Here is a 26,382-nt window from a genome sequence, read left to right as displayed (position 1 = left end):
GACAGAGGAGAGAGTTGAAAGTATTGAATAGCTGTTTAGGGTTGTGGGAGAGAGAGGATATGAGGGATTAGAAGTAGGTTTGTTTTGCAGCAGTGAGTGCAGACTTGAAAGTGGTGAGAGCTTGTTTGTATGTAATGAAGTGCTTGGTGAAATGAGACCTCTTCCATCTGCGCTCAGCAATTCTGGAAGCCCGTCTCAATTCTTTAGTCTGGTTTGTGTGCCAGTGTTGCCATATACCCCTTTGGGCATGTAGAAATGAAATATTGTCTCTTCGATGAGTCAACTTCCTTAAAGGAAGGACAGTCTGCAGTGTGTCTAGTGCTAACTCACAAATATTACTGACTCTCACGCAATTTTAGGTTACTGACTAGAAAATGGCTGTTTGTGTGACCTCAGGCAAAGTACAATATGATTATGCAATTGCTATATACATTTAACAGTTTGCGTTCCTTTGGGATAATTACTGTAATCTTCCAGGTACAGCACATGAAAAAAGAAAAACTATATATACCTGTTTTTCCTGTGTTTCGAATTAAAGTATGATTAGATGTTTGTTCCCAGCCATGAAAAGTTAGTTTCTTCAGATTCATATTCAGCTGTGTGAGATTCTCATCAATGTTGATGGGAGATTGTTTGGCACCATTGCATGCTGGATATTTTTTCACCCAATTTGTTTGGCTAAAGCTTTCTGTAATAGAGATATTGTACAAAATATTAGACTAGAAGCTGCAAAATGTTTAAGGACACATATAAATAGCAGTATTAACACTAGAACTACTGAGGTAGTCATTTTGACTACTTTGCACTATGTATTTCTATATAGGTGTCACGAGTCCAGTAGTTCTAGTGTTAATGGAGCTCCCATAGACTTACGTTGGGCCTCTCCAGTATACTGTATGACAGCAACTAAAAGTATGTAGCATACTTCATCGCATGCTATATGTGTGCATGTATTCTCCCTGACAAGCACTGCTTTTGTTAGAGGGGTGGACTGTGCCTTTGTGTTCCTACCCCTGAAGACACCAATCGCGTCATTGTATGTAGTGTAATGTGAAAAACATCTTGCATCTTTGATAATATTGTGTCATGTGGATGGTAGCGTAATGTGAAGTACTGTAATGTGTTCCTGTGTTCTGTAGTAATGTATAATGTAAAGTATGGCGTAGCACTTGTGTATAGGATGCTACCAGTCTATAGACTAAGCAAAAGTTAAGTGTTGGAACTAGCCCACAATGAGCATTTCTTTCTGCCTGCTACCGAAACTGACAACATCTAATTGGTGGGGGTGCGGGGTGTCAGATCACGGCCGTTCAGACATTTGTGAGCTATGCTAAGGATAGGCCATCAATGTTAAAGTAGTGTCCAACCACTTTAAGACAGCTGGATATCATTTTAATGCCACTTACCTGCAGATTTCCTCTATATCTACAGGAAGTAGCGTTATCCGATATGACAGATTCCTTGTATGCGCTCGCTCCCAGTTATGTATAAAAAAAATTGCACAGATTTTCATCCAGAAAAGTGGAGCGAGTGAAATCCGTTTGGTCCATATGTCATGTAAGTACTGTACAACTGCGTGACATATTTCTCGTCTAGCATCCATTTTTATGACCAACTATTAGTCTACAATAATTTACAGGACCATTTACAGTGTTCTATGCTGCAGATTGATAATGTATCTGTAAAAATCAGACGGCATACAGATGGTCAATGTGACATTCGCTTATTTTCTTGCGACCATAGACCTGCATTTTCCATGGTCGTCCGATATACAGTGCCTACAAGTAGTATTCAACCCCCTGCAGATTTAGCAGGTTTGATAAGATGCAAATAAGTTAGAGCCTGCAAACTTCAAACAAGAGCAGGATTTATTAACAGATGCATAAATCTTACAAACCAACAAGCTATGTTGCTCAGTTAAATTTTAATACATTTTCAACTAAAAAGTGTGGGTCAATTATTATTCAACCCCTAGGTTTAATATTTTGTGGAATAACCCTTGTTTGCAATTACAGCTAATAATCGTCTTTTATAAGACCTGATCAGGCCGGCACAGGTCTCTGGAGTTATCTTGGCCCACTCCTCCATGCAGATCTTCTCCAAGTTATCTAGGTTCTTTGGGTGTCTCATGTGGACTTTAATCTTGAGCTCCTTCCACAAGTTTTCAATTGGGTTAAGGTCAGGAGACTGACTAAGCCACTGCAACACCTTGATTTTTTTCCCTCTTGAACCAGGCCTTGGTTTTCTTGGCTGTGTGCTTTGGGTCGTTGTCTTGTTGGAAGATGAAATGACGACCCATCTTAAGATCCTTGATGGAGGAGCGGAGGTTCTTGGCCAAAACCTCCAGGTAGGCCGTGCTATCCATCTTCCCATGGATGGGGACCAGATGGCCAGGCCCCTTGGCTGAGAAACAGCCCCACAGCATGATGCTGCCACCACCATGCTTGACTGTAGGGATAGTATTCTTGGGGTCGTATGCAGTGCCATCCAGTCTCCAAACGTCACGTGTGTGGTTGGCACCAAAGATCTCGATCTTGGTCTCATCAGACCAGAGAACCTTGAACCAGTCTGTCTCAGAGTCCTCCAAGTGATCATGAGCAAACTGTAGACGAGCCTTGACATGATGCTTTGAAAGTAAAGGAACCTTACGGGCTCGTCTGGAACGGAGACCATTGCGGTGGAGTACGTTACTTATGGTATTGACTGAAACCAATGTCCCCACTGCCATGAGATCTTCCCGGAGCTCCTTCCTTGTTGTCCTTGGGTTAGCCTTGACTCTTCGGACAAGCCTGGCCTCGGCAAGGGTGGAAACTTTCAAAGGCTGTCCAGGCCGTGGAAGGCTAACAGTAGTTCCATAAGCCTTCCACTTCCGGATGATGCTCCCAACAGTGGAGACAGGTAGGCCCAACTCCTTGGAAAGGGTTTTGTACCCCTTGCCAGCCTTGTGACCCTCCACGATCTTGTCTCTGATGGCCTTGGAATGCTCCTTTGTCTTTCCCATGTTGACCAAGTATGAGTGCTGTTCACAAGTTTGGGGAGGGTCTTAATTAGTCAGAAGAGGCTGGAAAAAGAGATAATTAATCCAAACATGTGAAGCTCATTGTTCTTTGTACCTGAAATACTTCTTAATACTTTAGGGGAACCAAACAGAATTCTTGTGGTTTGAGGGGTTGAATAAATGACCCTCTGAATAAACTTTTCACAATTTAAAAAAAAAAAAAAAAAAAGAAATAACATTCTTTTTTGCTGCAGTGCATTTCACACTTCCAGGCTGATCTACAGTCCAAATGTCACAATGCCAAGTTAATTCCGAATGTGTAAACCTGCTAAATCTGCAGGGGGTTGAATACTACTTGTAGGCACTGTACGTGGCCATACACAGAATGATACGACTTTTTCTCAGGCCGAATACAGCTGAGGGAAAACTCTCAGATCAACACTGTCTCATTGAATGACATTGGTGCGAGTGCAATCCGATTTCTTCTCACATTGCACTTGTCCGTTGTATTTGCAATTGGGAGTGAGGCTTCAGACTGGATTGCATAACACTAGTCTTAATGAATCAGGCCCATATTGTTACTGGCATTTAGAGCACAGAATAGTTGTCCTGTATTATCATAGTTATTATTCTTCTTATTATGATTTAATTTAATCCCCCTATCGTCAGTCAGTGTTTGTATCTATACATATTGGTTTCTATCAGTTCTTTATACAGATCCTCCTCCTTTTGGTGTATGTTGATCATTTTCTGATGTATCATGTTTCATGTACTGTTTAGTGATTTCACAGGCATGTTATAAGACTTGGAGACTTGGCATAAATACTTGTGGTGTTCATGCTGATTCTTGTTTGTGCATTCCCTCACTTCTGAAGTGCTAAATCTGATAGTTAAATCTTGTTTGTACAAGATTAATTTTAAAGTACACTTGAACTAATGTGTACATAGAAATTTAAAGTATACCTACCATTATAATTATATAAATAATGACAAATGTGATTCAACATGTTTTTCATAACATTTTCTTCTAGGAGTTGGTTCTCAGCTTCTCTCATATGAAGCTCTAAATCCTTACAATTTTGCATACTGTAGTTGTTTACTTTAAAGGGGTTGTTCGCTACTAGGAGAACCTCTTCTGATTCCATGCTTCCCCCTGGTAAAATAAAAAAGACTATACTCACCGCCTGTACCGGCACCTTTCCAGCAGTGTCCAGGTTTCCGTTCCCGGGGCTCACGTGAGGTTGTGATACCAGCCCCACATACAACCAGCGCCGGCTTCTGTCCTTCCACTTTCAGACAAACAAGTTAATTAACAGGAAAAGAGCGCTGTCACTGCTGCTCACTTACTGTTGATTGTTCCGGTGTCCAAAAGGCGGGGAGAGAGAAGCCAGTGCTGATTGGACGTGGGGCTCACGTGACATCACAACCTCACGTGAGCGCGGGAACGCAAACACTTACACCGCTGGAACCGCGCTGGCCTCGGAAGGGAGTATAGTTTTTTTTATTTTACCTGAGGGAAACATGTGGAATCAGAAGAGTTTGTGGACTACTAGTGGACAACCCCTTTAAAAGGAGCAGTCATGCCTCCTGACTTGTAGCCATGAAATAAGAATTTTGGAGCAGAGCATAATTTCTTATAAATCTGCATTGTGCTATCCCCTTTACTCTGGATGGAAAATGTAAATTAAGCTGACAATTGTGTGTTACTATTTCCCTTGTCAATGTCATGTTTCCATATACCATATGATACTGGACAGTGGCAGTGCATGTAGGATCACACTCCAACTGGTAACACTGTTTACTGTTAATATCTGATTGTCGGAGTAGCCAGATGAGCTGATATTGATGACAGTCCTAGAGAACAGGTCATCAATATTACATACCTGGACAACGAGTGAGTTACAAAGGGGCCTCGCTTGCAGTATCCTTTTCCATCAGTTATATCTATATAAATCTCCCTTCATTCAGTCTTTTAAAAATGATGTGAATTTTATGCTTTTCACAAACCTTTTTGCCTATTCAGACCTTGTTTTTTGAATTTTGGTAGAAATGAAAAAAAAAGTAACAAAACTGTAAAAAAACAAACAAACAAAACAAACCCTTACAAATTTGCAGTGTGTAAAATGAATTTATCATTCTCTATTAATTTGCAGCTCTAATTTAGCTGCTGTTTTTTTTGTTTTTTTTTTTAAAAAAAAAGCAAAAACCTTAACAATAAAACTGATAATTCAAGGTCTCTAGGAGCTGCTTCTTGTGAAGAAACATAATACAGATTACATTTCAAACACTTGTGCAAATGTTTCTGGTACTGTAAGATGATGCCGGGTTTTTTGTGCAACTGGAATCTGAAGCATCAAAAACACACCAAATACATATCATGAAAACTTAGTCTAAATGGGCGACTCATCCACAACTAATCTAAAGATCTATTTGAGTATAATTAGTACCACTGCTTCTAATGACATGAAAGCATAAAGTTTTGATGGTAAAAAAACTTTTATCATTACCTGTATATGACCAATCTATAGCTTCAATTACTTTTGGCTGCTGTCTATATCCACTCACCAAACCTGCAAAAGATACAAATGTATTCTTCAGTAAGGTAGTAAGGTTACATTAATCATTTTAGAATGCTAAAGCTGAAAAAAACTAAATAAAAACTTGTATTCTTACTAGTGTTTTAACATTTACAAACCAAAATACAGTATTACGTCTTGAGATTGCATTCATGTAGTTAACTCCCAGAGGTAACCAACCTTTAGGATTTAAGGTACCGTCACACTAAGCGACCCTCTAGCGATCCCACCAGCAACCTGACCTGGCAGGGATCGCTGGAGCGTCACTACACGGGTTGCTGGTGAGCTGTCACACAGGCAGATCTCACCAGCAACCAGTGACCAGCCCCCAGCCAGCAGCACGCATGGAAGCGATGCTGCGCTTGGTAACTAAGGTAAACATCGGGTAACCAACCCGATATTTACCTTGGTTACCAGCGCACACCGCTTAGCGCTGGCTCCCTGCACTCCTAGCCAGAGTACACATCGGGTTAATTACCCGATGTGTTGTCTGGCTATGTGTGCAGGGAGCCGGCACTCGCCGCGTGAGAGTGGCGGACGCTGGTAACGAAGGTAAATATCGGGTAACCAAGGAAAGGGCTTCTTGGTTACCCGATATTTACATTGGTTACCAGCGTCCGCAGAAGCCGGCTCCCTGCTCACTGCACATTCAGTTGTTGCTCTGTTGCTGTCACACACAGCGATGTGTGCTTCACAGCGGGAGAGCAACAACTAAAAAATGGTCCAAGACATTCAGCAACAACCAGCGACCTCACAGCAGGGGCCAGGTTGTTGCTGGATGTCACACACAACAATATCGCTAGCAACATCGCTGTTGCGTCACAAAAGTCGTGCTTCAGCAGTGATGTTGCTAGCGATGTTGCTTAGTGTGACGGGGCCTTACTTTTCTTAATTATTTTTTTATTGTATAACTTTGATCCTCTCATTGAAGACAGAAATTCATTTTCAAAGTTTCACAATAGAAATAAGTAACTTTTTATGTCTTACTATTCCCTAGGCATTAAAAAAAATGTAATAAAATACATTAAAAAAAAGGAAAATTGTCCACATTTTAAGACAGTAATTGAAGTAACAATTACTTATTCCAACTTGTAATGAGAGTTTTCAGGCTTTTTAGCTTTCGGCAATGCAAGATACTATGGTTGCATTGTCTATAAGCAAAATTACACATAGGTTGCAGATAAAATGAGAAAACAAATATTTTAATACTACAATTCATGTAAGAAACTTTGTAGTATATACTAATCACAGAAATATACTTTATTCTCCACTAAAGAGCCATTTATCCATTTAACTCATCAAAGCAGCTACAAAATGGGGCATGAGTTCACTTATTACAAATTACAGCTCCCAATTGAAGTTTAGGAAGTGAGGATGAGGAGGGAAACAAGCTAGACAAAAAGGCAGAGGGAGTACTGCAGTCACAGCTACACTGCTCAGTATTCTGTAAAATGAAGAAAGGATGAGGAGGGAAACAAGGTAGACAAAGCGGCAGAGGGAGTACTGTAGTCACAGCTACACTGCTCAATATTCTGTAAAATGAAGAGAGGATGAGGAGGGAAACAAGGTAGACAAAATGGCAGAGGGAGTACTGTAGTCACAGCTACACTGCTCAATATTCTGTAAAATGAAGAGAGGATGAGGAGGGAAACAAGGTAGACAAAATGGCAGAGGGAGTACTGTAGTCACAGCTACACTGCTCAATATTCTGTAAAATGAAGAAAGGATGAGGAGAGAAACAAGGTAGACAAAATGGCAGAGGGAGTACTGTAGTCACAGCTACACTGCTCAATATTCTGTAAAATGAAGAGAGGATGAGGAGGGAAACAAGGTAGACAAATTGGCAGAGGGAGTACTGTAGTCACAGCTACACTGCTCAGTATTCCTGTAAAATGCCCTCTTTGCTGCTACATAAATACAGTAGGACACCTTCTAGCTTTTGTGTAGTGTGTATGAAAGAAAACAAAGCAGCTAGTTTAGACCCTCTAACATAGAGACAAGTTAAAATTAGACATGTAACCTGTAGATTGTTGTAAAATGCAGCATAAAAATCATATAATGGTCTGAAATAGTGTTATGTCTCATGCACACAACATATAGGACAGTCTATTCTGAGAAGTCACCTGAAATGACAGGTATTCTATACAGGGGTTGTCTGGTGAAAATAAGATCATTTATCCACAAGAAAGTTGAAAACTTAATTATTAAGGGGTCTGATAATTGGGACCCACGCAAATGTGCAGAAGGGGACACATTTATCCCCATTATAGAATGGAGTGATAATGTGCATGTTTAACTGCCAACCATTCATTCCCTAAGGGGCTACTGAGCTTTGCGTGTGGCTTTTTCCAGTAGCCCCATAGAGACTGAAGGATGTGGTGGTCGGGCATCTAACCTATGACTCTATTTTGTAATGGGGCTAAAAGTTCCCCATAAGAGATAAAAATGTCCCCTTCTGCTGTTTGATCACAGGAATTGGACCCATCCTCCCCCCACCCCAGATCAGTAAATTATCACCTATCCTTGGTTAGGTAATAACTTGTTGTCATCACTCACCAGACAACCCCTTTAACTAGCCTTCACATTACACAGCTATGCACAATAGTCATTCTGCCAAGCAATATATGCCCCTAATATATCAGGACTCTGACATTTTATTTATCAGGGTAGAGGAAATAATGATATTAAATATAGACCTTGATGGACCCAATTAAAGTCTATTAAGTCTAGCAGCATTTCCCAGTATGTGATAGATAATACTTCTGGCATAGTGGTCACACGGTAAATGAAAGCCAAATCACTAGTGGGAACAGAGCCCAAAAGTTATTTTAATGTAGATATATAGTATATATCATCTATGATTGTACTTTGCAGAATTAATTAATGCCACTTTTCCTTAGATTACCTTTAAGGTTTGAATGAAAATTACTTTAATCCTTTAATCACTGAGAATGGGTGAAACTTGCCTTGAGCTCTCCTGCAAACAGAGGAGGACGATATGGAGCATGTTCAGGGCTCCGTGTAGAGACAAACAACCACACTATATATGGAAGAATTTACGATGTGGAATTTATTTCTATGGTTTCTTGATCCTGCTTTTACTTGTTTAAAGCATTTACTTTTGTCTGATTTTCAGTTCCGACAGTTTTTGATGCTTAATTTTCCTACGTGTTTTTTGCAGCTCTTTGACCTCAATATTAAAAGGGTTGGTCACTTTTGGGGACAATTTTTTTTATTGAAATGCAGGTATTATTGTCTAAAAATAATTTTTGTATTTGGTTTTAATGAAAAGTTTTCCACTCTTTGCCTTCAATAGCCTTTGTGTTAGGCCTTGTGCACACGGTGCAGTTTTTGATGCGTTTTTTGGTGCAGATTGTGGCCCAAATTTGTATGTCTATCCTTACGCCAGCAAAGTCAAGGAGAATTCTGAAGTTCTGTGCGCACATTGCTTATTTTTTCTTTGCAGTTTTGGGTGCAGAAAAAAAATTGCAGTATGTCAATTCTTGGTGCATTTTTTGGCTATGTTTTTACATTACTGCCATTGATTTCATACAAAAAAAAGAATGGCACAAAAATGCACCAAGAAACGCACAAAAAAAATGCACCAAATAACGCATGCATTTTTTGGTGTGTTCTTATGCCACAAAGTGCACATAACCTTACACTATCTATTGGTGGCTGCTGGCTTGTTATAACTGAGAATCTGTCAATGAGCTCATTCAGACAGTCCAGTAGCAGAGTGTCTAACTATTTTATCTGTATTTTCTTTAGCTCCTCTCATAACAAAAGTAACACAACACTTGGGTCAGTGACTACCATTTTATAGGTGGGGTCAAAATCTTTGTGAAAAACGTTTGTGAAATTACAGCAAAATTGGCTATAAACATTAATGTTGAAAAACACCTGTTTTCAGCAAAACTGAAAAACCATATAATGTGTATGGTGGAGCCTAGGTTTTCCCCAACAGCTGATGATTGTGGACAGAAGAATCGGACTGTAAGATTTTATCCCCTTTGGGACAAGCCAAATTTTCTTCTCTATGCTTTTGTTTCCTCTTCCATTTTTCCGAGAGCCATGAGAGCGCTCAGTAAGCAGACGACTACCAGGTAAAACTTGAACGATTTTAATGAACAGATGCTTTACATTTGCTTTCCGTTTTCTTACGACAGAGACGTGATCATTATCATCCTTCATACACATTTGCTTCTGCAACTGGCTCAGCTATACAGGGATGGCCGTAATGGGGCGACTTATCCTCCCGCTTCTGACCCACTCACCCAGCATGGTGGTGGATCCTTCATCTTGGCTCACAGACGAATGGACCCACTTGTCCTCCTGCCGCAACTGCTTTCCCACAAGTACCCGCAGATGCCAGCCTAAGGCAGGGGCGCCCCAACTCCTTTTACGTCTCCATGACACACTGGATTTATACTCTACTGCAGATGAGCTTTTGAAATATCTTTGCTGCTTTCTACTTTTTTTTTTCTGTCCTGTCTCTGTTCTGCTTCAACCACCTCTACCCTGTTCACTCCACTCTGCTGCTTCTGAACCTGCAGATCCTTGTCTCTTGTTCTTTCCACTACAACAGCATCACCCTGTCTGCCTGAGGCCAAAAGCACACTTCCGCATAAAAAACGTACGTGTGACACGTTACGTTTTTCGGGACCGTGTTCCGTTTTCTTTTGGCGTTTCTCCGGTACGTATGACATCCGTGTGATGGCGTATGCTATCCGTGTGTGTGCATGTGGAATGTCGGTGTATGTTTACGTAAAATCTCCGTGTGAAATGGTAAAATGTCGTTTGATACATGTCGGCTGACAGCAGACAGAGTTGCGCGATGAGAATGAACTCGGGTGAACTTCACCCGACTTCATTGTCATACCGCGGCTCTGTCTGTGTCGCGTACTGATTAGCGGTCACCCGTGAGGACTCACCGGTGACCGCTAATCTCCTGAGTGACTGAATTGAGCAGCGCGATTAGTGCTGCTCTCACTCAGGTTACCCGCGGCTAGCTGGATCCTCCTCCCGAGACCGCAACTCACCTGTGACTTCATCGCTGTCACTCGGGCGACTTGCTGTCACAGGTGGAGGATCCAGCGGTGGCCGCGAGTTACCTCAGTGACAGCTCAGCTGATCGCGCTACTCACCTCAGTTGCTGCATGGAGCTGGCAGGAGCGGCGGTGTTCTTCTGCAGCTCCTGTCACCTTCATGTAGCAGAGCTGGAAGCGATGCTGGACCCCCGTGGATTACGCCAGACATGGATGGGTATTTGGGGCATAATAAATTGGTGAACGAGGGAATTTGTTATTGTTTTTTATTTCAAATAAAGGATTTTTCATTGTGTGTGTTTATTTACTTTAACTTGCAGGTTAATCATTGGGGGTGTCTCATAGACGCCTGCAATGATTAGTCTTGGACTTATTGGCAGCTATGGGCTGCCAATAACTCCTTATTACCCCGATTGCCAATGCACCAGGGCAAATCAGGAAGAGCCGGGTAGAGTCCCAGAACTGTCGCATCTATTGTATGCAGCAATTCTGGGCAGCTGCTGGCTGATATTGTTAGGGTGGGGGGCTCCCCATAACGTGGGGCTCCCCTTCCTGAGAATACCAGCCTTCAGCCGTATGGCTTTATTTTGGCTGGTATCAAAATTGGGGGGAACCGCACGCCGGTTTTTTAAATTAATTATTTATTTATTTCACTGCACAGTATAGACCCGCCCACTGGCTGCTGTGATTGGGTGCAGTGAGACAGCTGTCACTCAGCGTGGGGGCGTGTTGACTGCAACCAATCATAGGCGCCTGTGGGCGGGGGAAGCAGGGAATATGAGATTGATTAAGGAGCGGCCGGCTTTATTAAATTAATTGAAGCTGCGTATTTTCGGCACAGCTGTTCCTCGCCGCGCTGGTGATCGGGAATTGGTAAGTATGAGCCGGGGGAAGAAAAAGACCGAGTGCCAATGTAAGTATGACTGAGAACAGCAGTAAAAAAGGTAAGTAGACTTACTTTATTAAAAAAATAAAAAAATAAAAAAAAAAATAGATAGCTCGTTTAAAAACGCACATGGACAAAACGTGCGGAACACGGACATGCTCAGTGTGCCGTCCGTGCAGGCACAAACCCATTGACTTTTGTGGGTCTGTGCCTTCATGCTAACCGCCAAAAACGGACATGTTGTCCGTGCGGGAAAACACACACACGTACTTATCACATGGACACACATTCCGTGTGATTTTACGCATGTGTGCCATCACCCATAGAATAACATCGGTCTCCATGTCTCCGGTACGTGCAAAAACGTACCAAACACGTACCGGAGGCACGGATGTGTGTTGCGGGCCTGAAACAGGAAGCTTCCTTTTCCTATATCTCTTCCTGTGCTGGTGAGCCACCCTCTGACATAACCCTTGCTGCGCTGTCACTCCCTATATCCTTCCCTTCTCACCAAGGGAACCGAGAACCTATGACACCTGATGGCAGCCCGTCGTATTACAGGAGAATGCATTACATTAATTAGCACAAGAATACCATTCAATAGTCACAAACATTTACATTGCAGTTTCCCTAGTCACCACTTCAGTCTGGGTGCAGTAGGGCACTGGACACCCTATTACATAGCAACGAGCACAGCTGTTAAGGGCACATACTGATATTTTACTCTGATAATTACATGCAGATCTGCATTAAAATGAGAGTACATCATAGCTAAAACAGTACAGCAGAGTGAACACGGTACAGCAGAAGTGAACTGTGTCTAATTACAAACATATACAGCAGAAACTGTCCTTTAACAATGCTGTCAGCTCTGCTTCAGAGCTGTGCCTAATTATAACTAACACAGGTCCCATTAAAAATAAAACAAGCACATTTAAAGTTGTCAGCTCCACTCTCCTGCCTTTCCCCCACACTAGTTTACTGTGAGAAGCTGAAACACTGAGAGGACTGCAGCTACAATTGTTTTTGTAATAAAACAAACTTCAGTTCTGCTGTACTGTCTTAGCTCTGTTGTACTGTGTTAGCTTTGTTCAGACTGACCCAAAACACAAAAGGGGAATCCCCTGGTGGACCCCTGTGCTGGAGTGAGCCACTTACCCCCAATATGAGTAGTATTTGTCCCCATTACATTATTCACTATGTACAGAAAGAAAGCAGCTTCTCCTCATTCCCTCAACAAACTACCCAGTGCATTATTAAACAGAAGAACACAGATGTGTGAATGAGTCTACCTAAACAATGGGCACCAGAGTCAGTGTTACTGGTGGGCTCTTGGCAGCTCAGTCTGACACTCGCTCTGTTATATCGTGTTAGCTCTCCTGTACTATGTTAGCTCTGTTGTACTGTATTATCTCTGCTGTACTGTATTAGTTCTGCTGTACTGTGTTAGCTCTGTTGTACTGTATTAGATCTGCTGTACTGTTAGTTCTGTTCTCACTGCAGAGCTGAGTATCAGTTATAACATGTCACACACTGGTAATACCCTCTTTCATTTAAAATAAGCTCTGAAAGCAGATTCTTAGCGTGATCTGTGTCTGGCCCAGATATCTTAACAGTTTATTTGCCTTTAAGAAAAACATGGATTTCTTGAACATAAAACATCAGATTGCTATCAAGGTATTAATTTATTCAAATTTCTATGACCTGCATGACCACATAGATGGGTTAGAATGGTTGATTCTAGTGCCAAATTCCCTTTAAATTCATTATGGTTATCCTACATAACCATATCTGTGGTGTTGAAATATATGTTGTGAAATGCTTCTATTAGCTTAGTTTTGCCTTTTAATAATTACATTTCTATCTATTTGTTTTGTGTTTTTTGTGTGCAGAATAAATTTTTGTTAATACATTCTATTTTGTTACCAACAGTTATTAACCCCATCGAGGCCGGGTAGTACAGCTAGTATAAATATATATATATATATATATATATATATATATATATATATATATATATATATATATAAATAAAATATAATTGTATCATACATATGTTCAAGAACAAAAGTGTTGGCAAACCTAAAATTGCCCCGGAAGTCTTTCTCCCAGAAAATTATTGCAATTGCACATGTTTTGTTATGTCCATATCTATTTCCTTTGTATGTATTGGAACAACAGAAAAAAAAAAAAAGAAAAAAAGCCAAATTAGACATAATTGCACACAAAACCCCAAAAATGAGGAGGCCAAAATTGTTGGCACCCTCGGCTTAAAGCGGGCTTTACACACAACAACATCGCTAACGAGATGTCGTTGGGGTCACGGAATTTGTGATGCACATCCGGCATCGTTAGCGGCGTCATTGCGAGTGAAACGCACGAACGACCGTTAACGATCAAAATTACTCACCTAATCGTTGATCATTGACACGTCGCTCTAATCTCAATTATCGTTGTTGTTGCAGAACGCAGGTTGTTCATCGTTCCTGTGGCAGCACACATTGCTATGTGTGACACCGCAGGAACGAGGAACATCACCGTACCTGCAGCCGTCGGCAATGAGGAAGGAAGAAGGTGGGCGGGATGTTCGGCCCGCTCATCTCTGCCCCTCCGCTTCTATTGGACGGCCGCTTAGTGACGCCGCTGTGACGCCGAACGAACCTCCCTCTTAAAGGAGAGATTGTTCGGCGGCCACAGCAATGTCGGTGAAGAGGTAATTGCGTGTGACGCTGCCGTAGCGATATTGTTTGCTACGGCAGCGATCACCCCGTGATGCCACACCAACGTGTAAAGCCAGCTTAATACTTGGTTGCACACCATTTGGAATAAATATCTGCAATCTCTTCTTATAACCATCAACAAGCTTTTTACACCTCTCAACTGGAATTTTGGACCACTCTTCTTATGCAGATTGCTCCAGGCCTCTATATTTGATGAGTGCCTTCTTACAACAGCAATTTTAAGATCTCTCCACAGGCGATGAATGGGATTTAGATCTGGACTCATTGCAGGCCGCTTCAGAACTCTCCAGCAATTTGTTTCCATCCATTTATGGGTGCTTCTTGAAATATTTTTGGGGTCATTGTGCTGTTGAAAGACCTATAACTTAAGGGGGCTTTACACGCTACGATATCATTAATGTTTTATCGTAAGGGTCACGCCGTTAGTGACGCACATCCGGCGTCATTAACGATATCGCAGCGTGTGACACTTTTGTGCGACCTAAAACGATCGCAAAAGTGGCAACAATCGTTTGCCGTGGAGAGGTCGTCCTAAAACCAAAAATCATTCAATGCTCATTAGCGTTGTTGTTCCTCATTCCTGCGGCAGCACACATCGCTGTGTGTGACACCGCAGGAGCGACGAACATCTTACCTGCCTCCACCGGCTATGTGGAAGGAAGGAGGTGGGCAGGATGTTTACGTCCCGCTCATCTCCGCCCCTCCGCTTCTATTGGCCGCCTGCCGTGTGACGTTGCTGTGACGCCGCACGACCCGCCCCCTTAGAAAGGAGGCGGATCGCGGGCCAGGGCGACGTCGCAGAGCAGGTAAGTCTGTGTGACAGGGGTGCGCGATTTTGTGCGCGATGGGCAGCGATATGCTCGTGTCGCACAAAAGATGGGGCGGGTACGCACGCTAGCGATATCGGCAATGATATCGTAGCGTGTAAAGCCCGCTTTAGGACACAAATCCAGCTTTCTGACACTGGCCACTAGATTGCAAACCAAAATCTTTTGGTAATATTCAGATTTCATGATGCCTTGCACACAGTCAAGGCACCCAGTTCTAGAGGCAGCATAACAACCCAAATAATTTTTGAACCTCTACTATATTTTACTGTAGGTACTGTGTTCTTTTCTTTGTAAGCCTCATTCTGTTTTCAGCAAATAGTATAATGATATGCTTTTCCAACAAGCTAAATCTTAAGGGTGCTTTACACACTGCGACATCGCTAACGATATATCGTCGTGGTCACGTCGTTAGTGACGCACATCCGGCGCCGTTAGCGACATCGCAGCATGTGACACCAATGAGCGACGATCAACGAGCGCAAAAACGTGAAAAAACTTGAATAATCGTTGCTCGTTGACACGTCATCCATTTCCTTAATATCGTTGCTGCTGCAGGTATGATGTTATTCGTCGTTCCTGCGGCAGCACACATCGCTATGTGTGACACCGCAGGAATGACAAACATCTCCTTACCTGCGCCCACCGGCAATGAGGAAGGAAGCAGGTGGGTGGCATGTTCCGGCCGCTCATCTCTGCCCCTCCTCTGCTATTGGACGGCTGTCGAGTGACGTCGCTGTGACGCCGCATGAAAGGAGGCGGCTCGCCGGCCAGAACGATGTCGCAGGGAAGGTAAGTCCGTCTGACGGGTGTTAGCGATGTTGTGCGCCATGGGCAGCAAATTGCCCGTGTCGCACAACCGATGGGGGCGGGTATGCTCGCTAGCGATATCGGTACCGATATCGCAGCGTGTAAAGTACTCTTTAGTCTCATCTGTCTACAAGATGCTTTCCCAGAGGGATTTTGACTTAAGGCCGCTTTACACGCTGTGATATCGTTACCGATATCGCTAGCGTGGGTACCCGACCCTATCTGTTGTGCGACACGGGCAAATCGCTGCCCGTGCCGCACAACATCGCCCAGACCCGTCACACTACTTACCTGCCCGGCGACGTCGCTGTGACCGGCAAACCGCCTCCTTTCTAAGGGGGCGGTTCGTTCAGTGTCACAGCGACGTCACAGCTGCGTCACTGAACCGCCGCCCAATAGAAGTGGAGGGGCGGAGATGAGCGGGACGTAACATCCCGCCCACCTCCTTCCTTCCGCATAGCGGCCGGGAGGCAGGTAAGGAGAGGTTCCTCGTTCCTGCGGTGTCACGCGGAGCGATGTGTGCTGCCGCAGGAACGAGGAACAACTTCGTTACTGCTGCAGTAACGATTTTTGAGAATGGACCCCCATGTCACCGATGAGCGATTTTGCACATTTTTGCAACGATGCAAAATCGCTCATAGGTGTCACACGCAACGGCATCGCTAATGCGGCCGAATGTGCGTCACCAATTCCGTGACCCCAACGAGTTCGCATTAGCGATGTCGTAGCGTGTAAAGCCCCCTTAACTCAAGTACACTTTGGTAAACTGCAGTCTAATTTTTTTATATCTCTGTGTCAGCACTGGGGTCCTCCTGGGTCCCCTGCCATAGCTTTTCATTTCATTCAAATGTTGACAGCTAGTTTGTGCTGACACTAATGCACCCTGACCCTGCAGGACAGCTTGAATTTCTTTGGAATTTGCTTAGTGTTGCTTATCTACCATGCAGACTATCCTGCGCTGCAACCTTTCATCAATTTTTCTCTGCCGTCCACTTCCAGGGAGATTAGCTACAGTGCCATTGGTTGTAAACTTATTGATTATGTTGCGCACAGTGTACAAAGAAACATCAAGATTGCTGGAGATGGACTTGTAACTTTGAGATTGTTGATATTTTCCAACAATTTTGGCTCTCAAATCCTCATAGTTTTCTCTTTTTGTAATAGGTCATCATACAAGGCATATTTTGAATTCTCGCAGACATACAGAAGCAATAGCCATCATATACCCTTGCCCTCATTTTTGCTTCTGGTACTGACAAGCTCCAGTATTTTATCTATGTTCCAGTTCTCTTTTCCTCTTTATCTTCTCCATGCTAAGTGTTATATACACAGACACACAATGCAAAGATTGAGTCAATTTCTCCCCTTTATATCTGGTTTTAGGTGTCATTTTTATATTGCCCACACCTGATACTTGCCACAGGTGAGTTTGAATACATATCACATGCATCGCAAAGTTGTTTACCCATAATTTTGGAAAGATGGCAACGATTTTCACCAGCCCATATTTTGAGTTTTGTGTGAAATTATGTCCAATTTGCATTTTTTTTTTATACACACAAAGGAAATATACAAATGTATAACAAAAAATGTTTAATTGCAATAATTTACTGGGAGAAATACTTCATTTTCTGGAAAAATTTCAAGGTGCTAACACTTTCGGCCATGATTGTATATATGTTTTGTTTTCTAAACAAACAATATGCACACCAGCCAGATGGAGGACAATCAAATTTACTTTTGGCCTTCATTTGAGAAATGACAGCTTATGTAGTCAAGGGAGTCCATTTCATTCCATATAGCATTTATATGTCCATTTAGTTCATTTAAAGACAGTCCAGCACTACCTGTACACGGCCAGTTCATTCATCCATTACTGAGAAATCAGCATTTGATTTGGTACATAAATGAGACTTAAAAGTTATTTGTAAATCTAAAGCCTTTGTTATCCCAGCTCTATTCCCTGCCCAGCACTGCCTCGTCCTGCTTGACTGACAGCCTCTAAGTTAGGTGTCACGGGTGTCTTCTGTCCTTGTGATATTTGTAATGGTTCTGGGATCTGAGCTCCACATTAACTTGTGAGGCTCTATATATTAAATGTATTTGCTTTCTGTTGGTGCAGCAAGAGTTAATGTCATTTTCCCTGCTTATAGCTCCTGGTTATATCACCCCACGTGCAGTTTGTGACTATTCTCGTCTCCTTTCAATAGTCACATGATCCATCACTTGATGCCAGAAGTAGAAAATCCATTCTGTTCTGTCTATGGTTGGTGGGACAAAACCTTTAGGAGCTGCTGGAACTTTGCTGTTTTTTTCAGCTAAGAAATAGCAAAAAAACAGGGATTTTCAGTTATAGATAACCTTAATAACCTTAATAACTTAGACGATACCTAAAACGTAACCTGTAATAGGTGCTCATTAATAAGTGATGAAAAATCACTGTATAAAAACGTGAAATAAAAACTAACACGTATGCCACCAAGCTCAATTGGACCAATTTACAATTTAGTATGTGAGGCACAACAAGCAACATCTCATACACCAACTATACCACCATATGTTATGGTTGGACAGAGCCCCAATTTCCTCCCATAAAGGAACCACGTTGTGGAGGAGTGATTGGATTTAATATAGTGGGACAATATTTATAGAACCACAAACCTTTTTTAGCAACCCAAGATCCCACCCTTTACAATGAATAGGTCCCGTCAATGAAGAAGGAATGTTCTTACCATAATAGAATGGGCACAAAGATAACACAAGCTGAGGCTACCTCTTGGTTATCAAAATTAGATTTATAAATACCAAACACAGCCTCTCTTCTTGATCAATAATCTGCAGAACACGCATCCTCCCATCCTCTGGTTTTTGAGCTGTGTTGCCTGCAGCCTTAGTGTCCGGCTACAGCCTTTTTAGTTTGGTTATATCCTTTTGTCTATTTTTCCCATGTATGTCTACTTACTCTTGTGTTTTAATAATATAGTGGTGAGAATAGTGCTCTCGCCAGCCTTCTTCATTAGCCAGGGTGAGTTTGGGGAAAGCGAGGGCTAGGTTCATGATCAGCAATGGGGTGAAAGACGCCATGTAGGGACATCAGGAAGTGCAGGGTACAGCCTCAGGTGAGTACATGAGATTACCACACTTGCCTCTACCTAACACCAGGACCCACCATTGTATTGTGTCCCTGGTGTACCCTTGTTTGTTTCAGTGCTCGCTGTGGGTTCCCATATCCTAGGTGGAACCCCTATAGTCACAGTGTGACACTAGCTGACTTCAGGCAAAGGACCTCAGTCAAGAAGGAGGAGGATCAATTCAAATGCTGATATCTCAGAAACAGGAACAGACTGGCTATGTAAAGGTATTGCTGGAGTTATCATTGAAAGAGCTACATAAATAGTTTGGGGAGTGAAATCCTGCTGACAGATTCCATTTAAAGTATGGGAGAAAACATCTTGACATATACTTTCCATCAAGTACACAAATGATGAAAAAAATGCCATGAAAAGGAATATAATAGGGAACAAGGCTGGAACTATATGTTTCCTAAATTACAATTTGTAGTAAAAAAATTCAAAAATACTAAGTAGCATAAAAAATATTTACATTTTATTGAGTAACAATATAAAGAGAAAAAAAATGTATTAAAAGAGAGACCTAGGTGCAAGCAAGACAGTTAATGGGTGAACAACTTCCCAAAACACATATTAAGGTAGGGGTTTGAATAGGAAAATAATACATTTATAAATTGCATATACTCTATCATTATCTTGCTGGCCATTTAAGTTCCCTAATGCAATGCTAAGATCACAAGTAACACTCTAGTAGCAGGAAGGGATGCACATAATGAGTGCACAGTGTGAGGTAGATATGGAGGTAAATAGAGTGTAAACCTAGACAAAAGTGCAGAATAGTGTAGTCAAATTAAATATCAAAGTCCAGCTTACCCATTATACCCTGTCATGGAATGATGAGACCGTAGATCCCAACGCGCATTTCGCATTGTGCTTTCTCGGGGGATTGCTCCCCAGTCTCCTGACTTGCTATTTGCAGGGTATACAGATACAGGAAAGGGTCCTGGTGCCAAAGCAGTATACGGATGGGTCTTATGCAGTGAATCATAACGTGCAATTCCACCAGTTTTGGAAGAGAAAGTGGGCTCTATCATCTCTCGGGCCCATGTGCATCTGCACTTGTGCCTTAATAATATGTGTGCCCATTGCATTGAAGTTAGCCAGAGCCACTGATCCATACAACTTCAGAGCCACGCTTGCAAGGCTAGGGAAAAAAAGAATTTGCAACGACTAAGCTCCTTGTCTAGGAGAAACTATAGAGTTAAAAATCCCTTTCTTACTGAAAACAGAGAGAATCTTTTTTATAAAAGGTAAATTGCAAATCAGCTAGTTTTTACAATTTTATAATTTTACCCGCTTAAGAAGAGGAGACACCCCCTCTAATATAGGCAAAGCTTGCAGATATAGCAGAGCTTTGTTTGTTAGGTAACAGAGATATGTTTTTCATTTGACATGACTTAAAGTGATAGCACTGTGATTTACATAGGACTGTCCATCACTGCACTACATTTGTAAAGAAACAATTACACTTTACCAGGATGTGACCAAGTCTCCGGTCACAGTCACTCCTTCTGTTAACACCCAGATCATCTAACTACAATCTGAAGCTTTTAGGCACACATTTATTTATACCTTTTACCTTCACAATAGATTTGAGAACTCAATACTTTCCATGCTAAATTACAATGTTAAAACTATCATTTACAACAAAAGTTATTGGGGCGTGGATGCCATGAGTGTGCGGCACACCGTCATAAGGAGGGGTGGAATCACACCCTACATAAGGGACAATATATCCATGTAATGAAGCAGACCCGACCCAACGTTGTAAGACTCTTATCCTAACGTGTCCTTAATTATTAGGCTAAGCAGTTATGTTAGTTTTCAGCCTTCGTCAGATAACATGTTTACATCCCCTGGTGCAGTCCCTCCTTTCCTTCCAGGCAAATCACTTACATGTTCTTTTACATGTCTTGTAAAAGCCACTAACAACAGAATCTTGCACTGTCATGTCTAATATTTTTAATCCTTTGTGCCTAATAAAAATAAAACTGTAAGTAACTATGTTACCTGTGATGTAAAAAAACAACTACAAAAGAAATGTACTCATTCTGGACATTGTTGGCCTTTTTGAGATTAAAGCCTGCTTTACACGTTGCAATTTCGCATACAATATTGTATGCGATTTGCAACGCCCCCATCGTATGTGTGGCACATTCAATTTGTTACACGTGCCACACAAACGATTAACCCCGTCACACGTACTTACCTTCCATATGACCTCGATGTGGGCGGCGAACGTCCACTTCCTGGAGTGGGAGGGACGTTTGGTGTCACATCGACGTCACGAGGCAGCCGGCCAATAGAAGCGGAGGGGCGGAGCTGAGCGGGACGTAAACATCCCGCCCACCTCCTTCCTTCCTCATTGTGGGCTGGGAGCCACAGGACGTAGGTAAGATCTGTTCATCGTTCCCGGGGGGGCATACACTGCAATGTGTGCTACCCCAAGTACGATGAACAATCTGACGTGCAATTCTAGAGACAGGTACGATGTGTATGCGATGAACGTTTTAACGTTCAATCGCACGTACCTGTCACACACTGCAATGTAACTTACGATGCCGGATGTGCGTTACTTACGACGTGACCCCGCCGACACATTGTAAGATACATTGCAGCTTGTAAAGCAGGCTTAAGGCCTAAGCCACACGGCGAGAAAATCGGTGCGAGTAGAGTGCGATAAAACATCGCATTCCAGTCGGACCAATTCTAGCCTGTGTGTCAGCGCACATGAGTGATTATTTTCTCAGCCCTAATCGGACCGAGAAAACAATCGCAGCATACTGCAACTGTAATGCGAGACTCTTTCTCTCGCACCCATTCAAGTAAATGGGTAGAGAGAAAAATCACAATGCACTCATGGTACACTGGTATACCGCGCATGCAGAGCGAGAATCGCAATAGCCGGCTATGGAGGAGAGAGGGAGAGAAATCCCTCCCAACCCTCTTCCATGCTGGCCCGCACCTCAGCAGTGCTGGCCCGCCCCTCCTCAGTGCTGGCCGCCCCCCGCACCTAAGGTCCGCTCACACTGTCTGACCACAGTCGCTGGGATACTAGCATGACACTCGGCTCCTGCTGTGCTGCCAGCGCGAGCCGAGTGTCATGCAAGCATCGCACTTATGCCCCATGTGGCCCCGGCCTAACCCTTTAAGGAGCAGGGAAGTTTTGGTTTTTTGAACTTTTGTTTTTTTACTAGCTTTACTAGCTTTCTTCCAAGAGCCATAACATTTTTATTTTCCATTGACATAGACCAGGGGTGGGCAATTAAGTTTCCACATGATAGACTGTGACTAGTGAATCATTAGACTGAAATTAATTCTGCTCAATATTAATATTAACATATTAATAATAAATATAGTAATATTAATTGTATCACCTAATATTGAGCAGAATTTAGTATGCTGACATCCACCTATATACCGTATGTGGCCACAAACAGCCCCGTACATATAAAGAAGGGGCGATTTAATAAAATTATTACATCGGAAGGAGGTTTGGTGGATATATTGCATGGACACTTGTGTGCCCATAGGGATGAACATTAAAAATGAGTTACTCTGTATGTATTAATTATTTTTTTTACCTTTGGCTGTGTTCAATTGATTATTCTCGTTGCTCATTGTTTCCTGTCTAATCTCCATTTAACCATGGTATCACAGTGTGTCACACAGGATTTGGAAAAGGATTACTTGTCCAATACACATCTCTTCCACCTTGTGGCAGTATGTCTTATTTTTTATCTCAACATGGATTTTTATCTAAATGAAAAATAAAAGGTCGTTGATTTTACTCTTGGATATCCCTGTGGGTGATGATGCTGGAGTTCTTCTTTATGTTTTAGCCCCCTACATACAGCATGAGCTTCAACACAGCCCCCTACATACAGTCACGGGGTAACAGAGGATAACAGGGTGAGAGAGAGAAACCTGGCACCGAAGTTGCTGAACAAATGGTGTAAGTTTTATTTTAGAATCTTCACAAGGTGAACAGAGCAGAGACATTTCAGTCTTAAAATATAAGACGCTTCAGTGACACAGAGGTGGATACCACGGTCTCCCCACCTGCGTCCATTAACTATGCCACATTGAACTTCAGCATGCACACTGATAAAGGTCTGATATTTTAAGACCGAAATGTTTGTGCTCTGTTCACCATGTGAAGATTCTAAAATAAAACTTACACCATATGTTCATTAAATTGAGAGCCAAATCTCTCTCTCTCACCGTATCAAGAGATTGGATCCTACTTGGGCATTACACCAAAAGTGTCATGGTTGTTCTTCACAGGAGATGACTGGGGATCGGTCTTCAGGCTAGCGGGGCCCTAGCTGTTCCTACTCCCAGAGATACGTCTAATGGACCACCTTCCTTACCCTGCCCCTGGCCAGCCCTGATCTAATACCCCCTCTCCTCCATCCCATGGAGGACAGGGATAGGAGTGGTGAACACACAGATATAGACAAACGGGGAACCCAAAACTCGATCTCACAGCTATAACACACAGAGCTCTAAGACAATATGTGATAAGGAGGAAATAAAGATCAGGGAGGAAATAACCAGATGCTGAGAGGATTTCCACAGCACACAGTCCGGGTTAGCAAATGCTATAGTCGGCATGGGTAGACTGATTCTTCCATCTTAAAAAGGCCTGATAGGTCTCCCGCAAGATGTGATCCCATTGATACCAATTTAGGGTACACATGACAATTTGATTTTAAGTTTTTATTGCTCTTTTTTTAGGGAAGTGGGGTGACCAAAATAATGTATAGTCTGCCAATGAGTTAAAATGCAGCAGGTATCAGCTGTATACTATAGCTGACACCTTGCTGTATTGACTACAAATGGTGTTGACGATAGATCATGGCCATTTAATCCTCTAGATGCTGCTATAAAAAGTGACAGGTGCACTGAGATGGTTAAAAGAAGGAGATGGCTCCCTCTTTAACCCCATCCATGTTGGTATAATGGCAATCAGAAATCAAGTGATGGCCTTGGGTATGCAAGCTACGGTGGCCTGTTAGGATGTTAGCAATATCATGGTGAAAAAAAAATATTTTTTTTCATTCCATTTTGTATTAACTTATGTGAAGCACATGAAGTGTTAAAAAAATAACTGACTGCATTTTTTAATACTTTGAGGGATGCTGTTTTTAAAATGGTATCAATTTTGAAGGCTGTCCAATATATAAAGCCCTCAAAGTCACTTAAAAACTGTATAGGTGTCCCAAAATAATATTTTTTTTTCATTGAAAAAAATGATAAATTGCTACTAAAAGTTTTAAACCTTCTAACATCTTAACAAAAGAAAGAACATTTGAAAATGATGCAAATGTAAACTAGACATATGAGGAATGATATTAACTTTTTTGCAAAGTATAAGTATCCAGATTAAGACATTTAAAGTTTGAAAATTGCTTATTTTTCAATAATTTCATCAAATTTCCAATACTTTTATAAATAAGCACAAAATATATCAAGCTAAATTGGCCACTAATATAAAGTACAATGTGTCACAAAAGAATCTCAGAATCATTGGTATACTTTGAAACATTCCATAGTTATTACCACATAAAATGACATGTCAGATTTGAAAAATTTCGTTTGGTTACTAAGGTAAAAAAAAAGTGTGTGATTTCAATATTCATACTTTTTTACATTTATATGCGGATTAGGGGTGCACAGCCTAACTGATAACTAACAAAAGTGCAGCCTCTTGTGTGAAAGAAAATATTCAGAACAAAAGTTCTGACTTTTTTACATTTTTCTAAACTTTTTTCTATTTACACCAGTTTGTAGTACAGTACCCTTAGGGAATTTGAACCTGAGATCAAAGGTACTAGATACTGCACTTCTACAGTAATAGAGTTTATAGTGAAAATCATGCCCTATGAAGCTCAGCCTGTGTCTGAGCTTCACAGGAGTAATAAGATAGCAGCCATGTAGGTGTACAGTAGGCTCCCTGCTTCAATGGTAAACCCTTTAGTAACCCACAATAGCATTGTGGACGCTGATTGGAGCCGATCCCCATGAGCACCAGTATTCCATTTAAATGTGGCTGTTAGAGATCTTTCCAAATAGTTAACAGCCACAGCCCGAGCTCTGGTACATACTGATATCAGCAATGTAACATAGCCGGCATCTACAGCATGTGCATAGGATGCTAATTCATGTCTTAATGCGGGAGGGGTTTCTCATCTTTCTACATGTCTGTCAGGAGTGTAATTTCCTTGCCGAGTATTATCTCTATCTATAGATAGTACCAAAATTGTAATGCGCTCTGCACAGCAATAGGTAAGATAGGAATGAATATTGTGACTCAAATGTTCGGTTCAAAGAGGGCTTCTCCTGCTCTTTATTGTTTGTGAACATCATAAATATAAAGCGTTTACACCCAGGAACAGAACACAAATTAACCTCTACTTGGCTGAGCACTAACTAGACATGATCCTTGACAATATAGGTGTCCTAAAACCAATAGCACCAACTGGAGACTAACAGTCCTCAGTAATAGAGTCTCGTCAACAGTCAACTTCTGACCATTTATTCTCCAACCTTTCTAAACATAGTAATGAATCAGCACATCACCTGCACTGGGTGAGGGATACAGAAAAAAACAGGAAGGGAGGGGCAGGTCTGCTATCCAAAAACACTTAGCACTCTGTAAAAATCCAGGCCTGAAAACAAGACTTACTGAAACCTTCCCTTTAACAGGCTTACTTGATGAAGTGGATTCTCTATGCCATAGGTCTGGGTGGGCAGGAAGAAGTGGTCGTAATGGTGCAGCGGTGCAGGTCCAAATGGAACATACATGGGTCATTAAGGACTAGGTCTGCAGGGTTTACAGGAAGACAGACAAATAAGCAGACCAGGTAGCACCAGATAAATATGCCAGATGTTCAAATATACACAGGAACTGTGTATAAAACATTGATATCTTCCAGCAGGGAAGCAGTTAACCACACAGATGTAAATACAGTCTGAAATCTACTAGCAGGGCAATGGTTAAGAACAGCGATGCACCAAAACTGAGACTTGTAACAGGAAAATAGTTAACCATAGAATAAGCGGTAATGAATAGGCAAACTGAAGACTGGACAGAAGAGAGGTGTCACCTCTATTGCAGAGGCCCAGTGTGAATAGCATTGAGAAGAATTGCAAGAAGTTGGCAACTTGCTCCTGAGTGGAAAATATGGACAATTCCTAGCAAGCTGGACTGAGTTTGGAAGCAACATTGGTTGTAGCATGGAAGTCAGAAGTAGCAAAGGAGATGACAGATAACTGGCTGGAGGTGAACCAAGTAGAAGCAATCTCTTGATGAACCAGAAGGAACTGCGGACAACACTACTTAAAACACAGGCATCTGGG

The 26,382-nt window shown here is 42.0% G+C and overlaps 1 protein-coding gene across 7 annotated transcripts in view; it reads right to left on the bottom strand.

Annotated features, from left to right (window-relative positions):
- The window catches only part of PTPRZ1 (protein tyrosine phosphatase receptor type Z1), a 387,789-nt gene that overhangs the window by 255,609 nt on the left and 105,798 nt on the right, over positions 1-26,382 (bottom strand). For all 7 annotated transcript variants that reach the window (XM_075345050.1, XM_075345051.1, XM_075345052.1 and 4 more), the window contains exons 2-3: positions 5,506-5,568; positions 512-688 (exon numbers count right to left, since the gene is read on the bottom strand). In XM_075345050.1, coding sequence (XP_075201165.1) covers positions 512-688; positions 5,506-5,568 — 240 coding nt within the window. The remainder of the gene's footprint in view (positions 1-511; positions 689-5,505; positions 5,569-26,382) is intronic.

Source organism: Anomaloglossus baeobatrachus, chromosome 4 (assembly GCF_048569485.1).
Source record: "Anomaloglossus baeobatrachus isolate aAnoBae1 chromosome 4, aAnoBae1.hap1, whole genome shotgun sequence".
NCBI lineage: Eukaryota > Metazoa > Chordata > Amphibia > Anura > Aromobatidae > Anomaloglossus > Anomaloglossus baeobatrachus.
The sequence above is the reverse complement of the archived record's forward strand: the minus strand, read 5'-3'. Positions and strand labels throughout refer to the sequence as shown.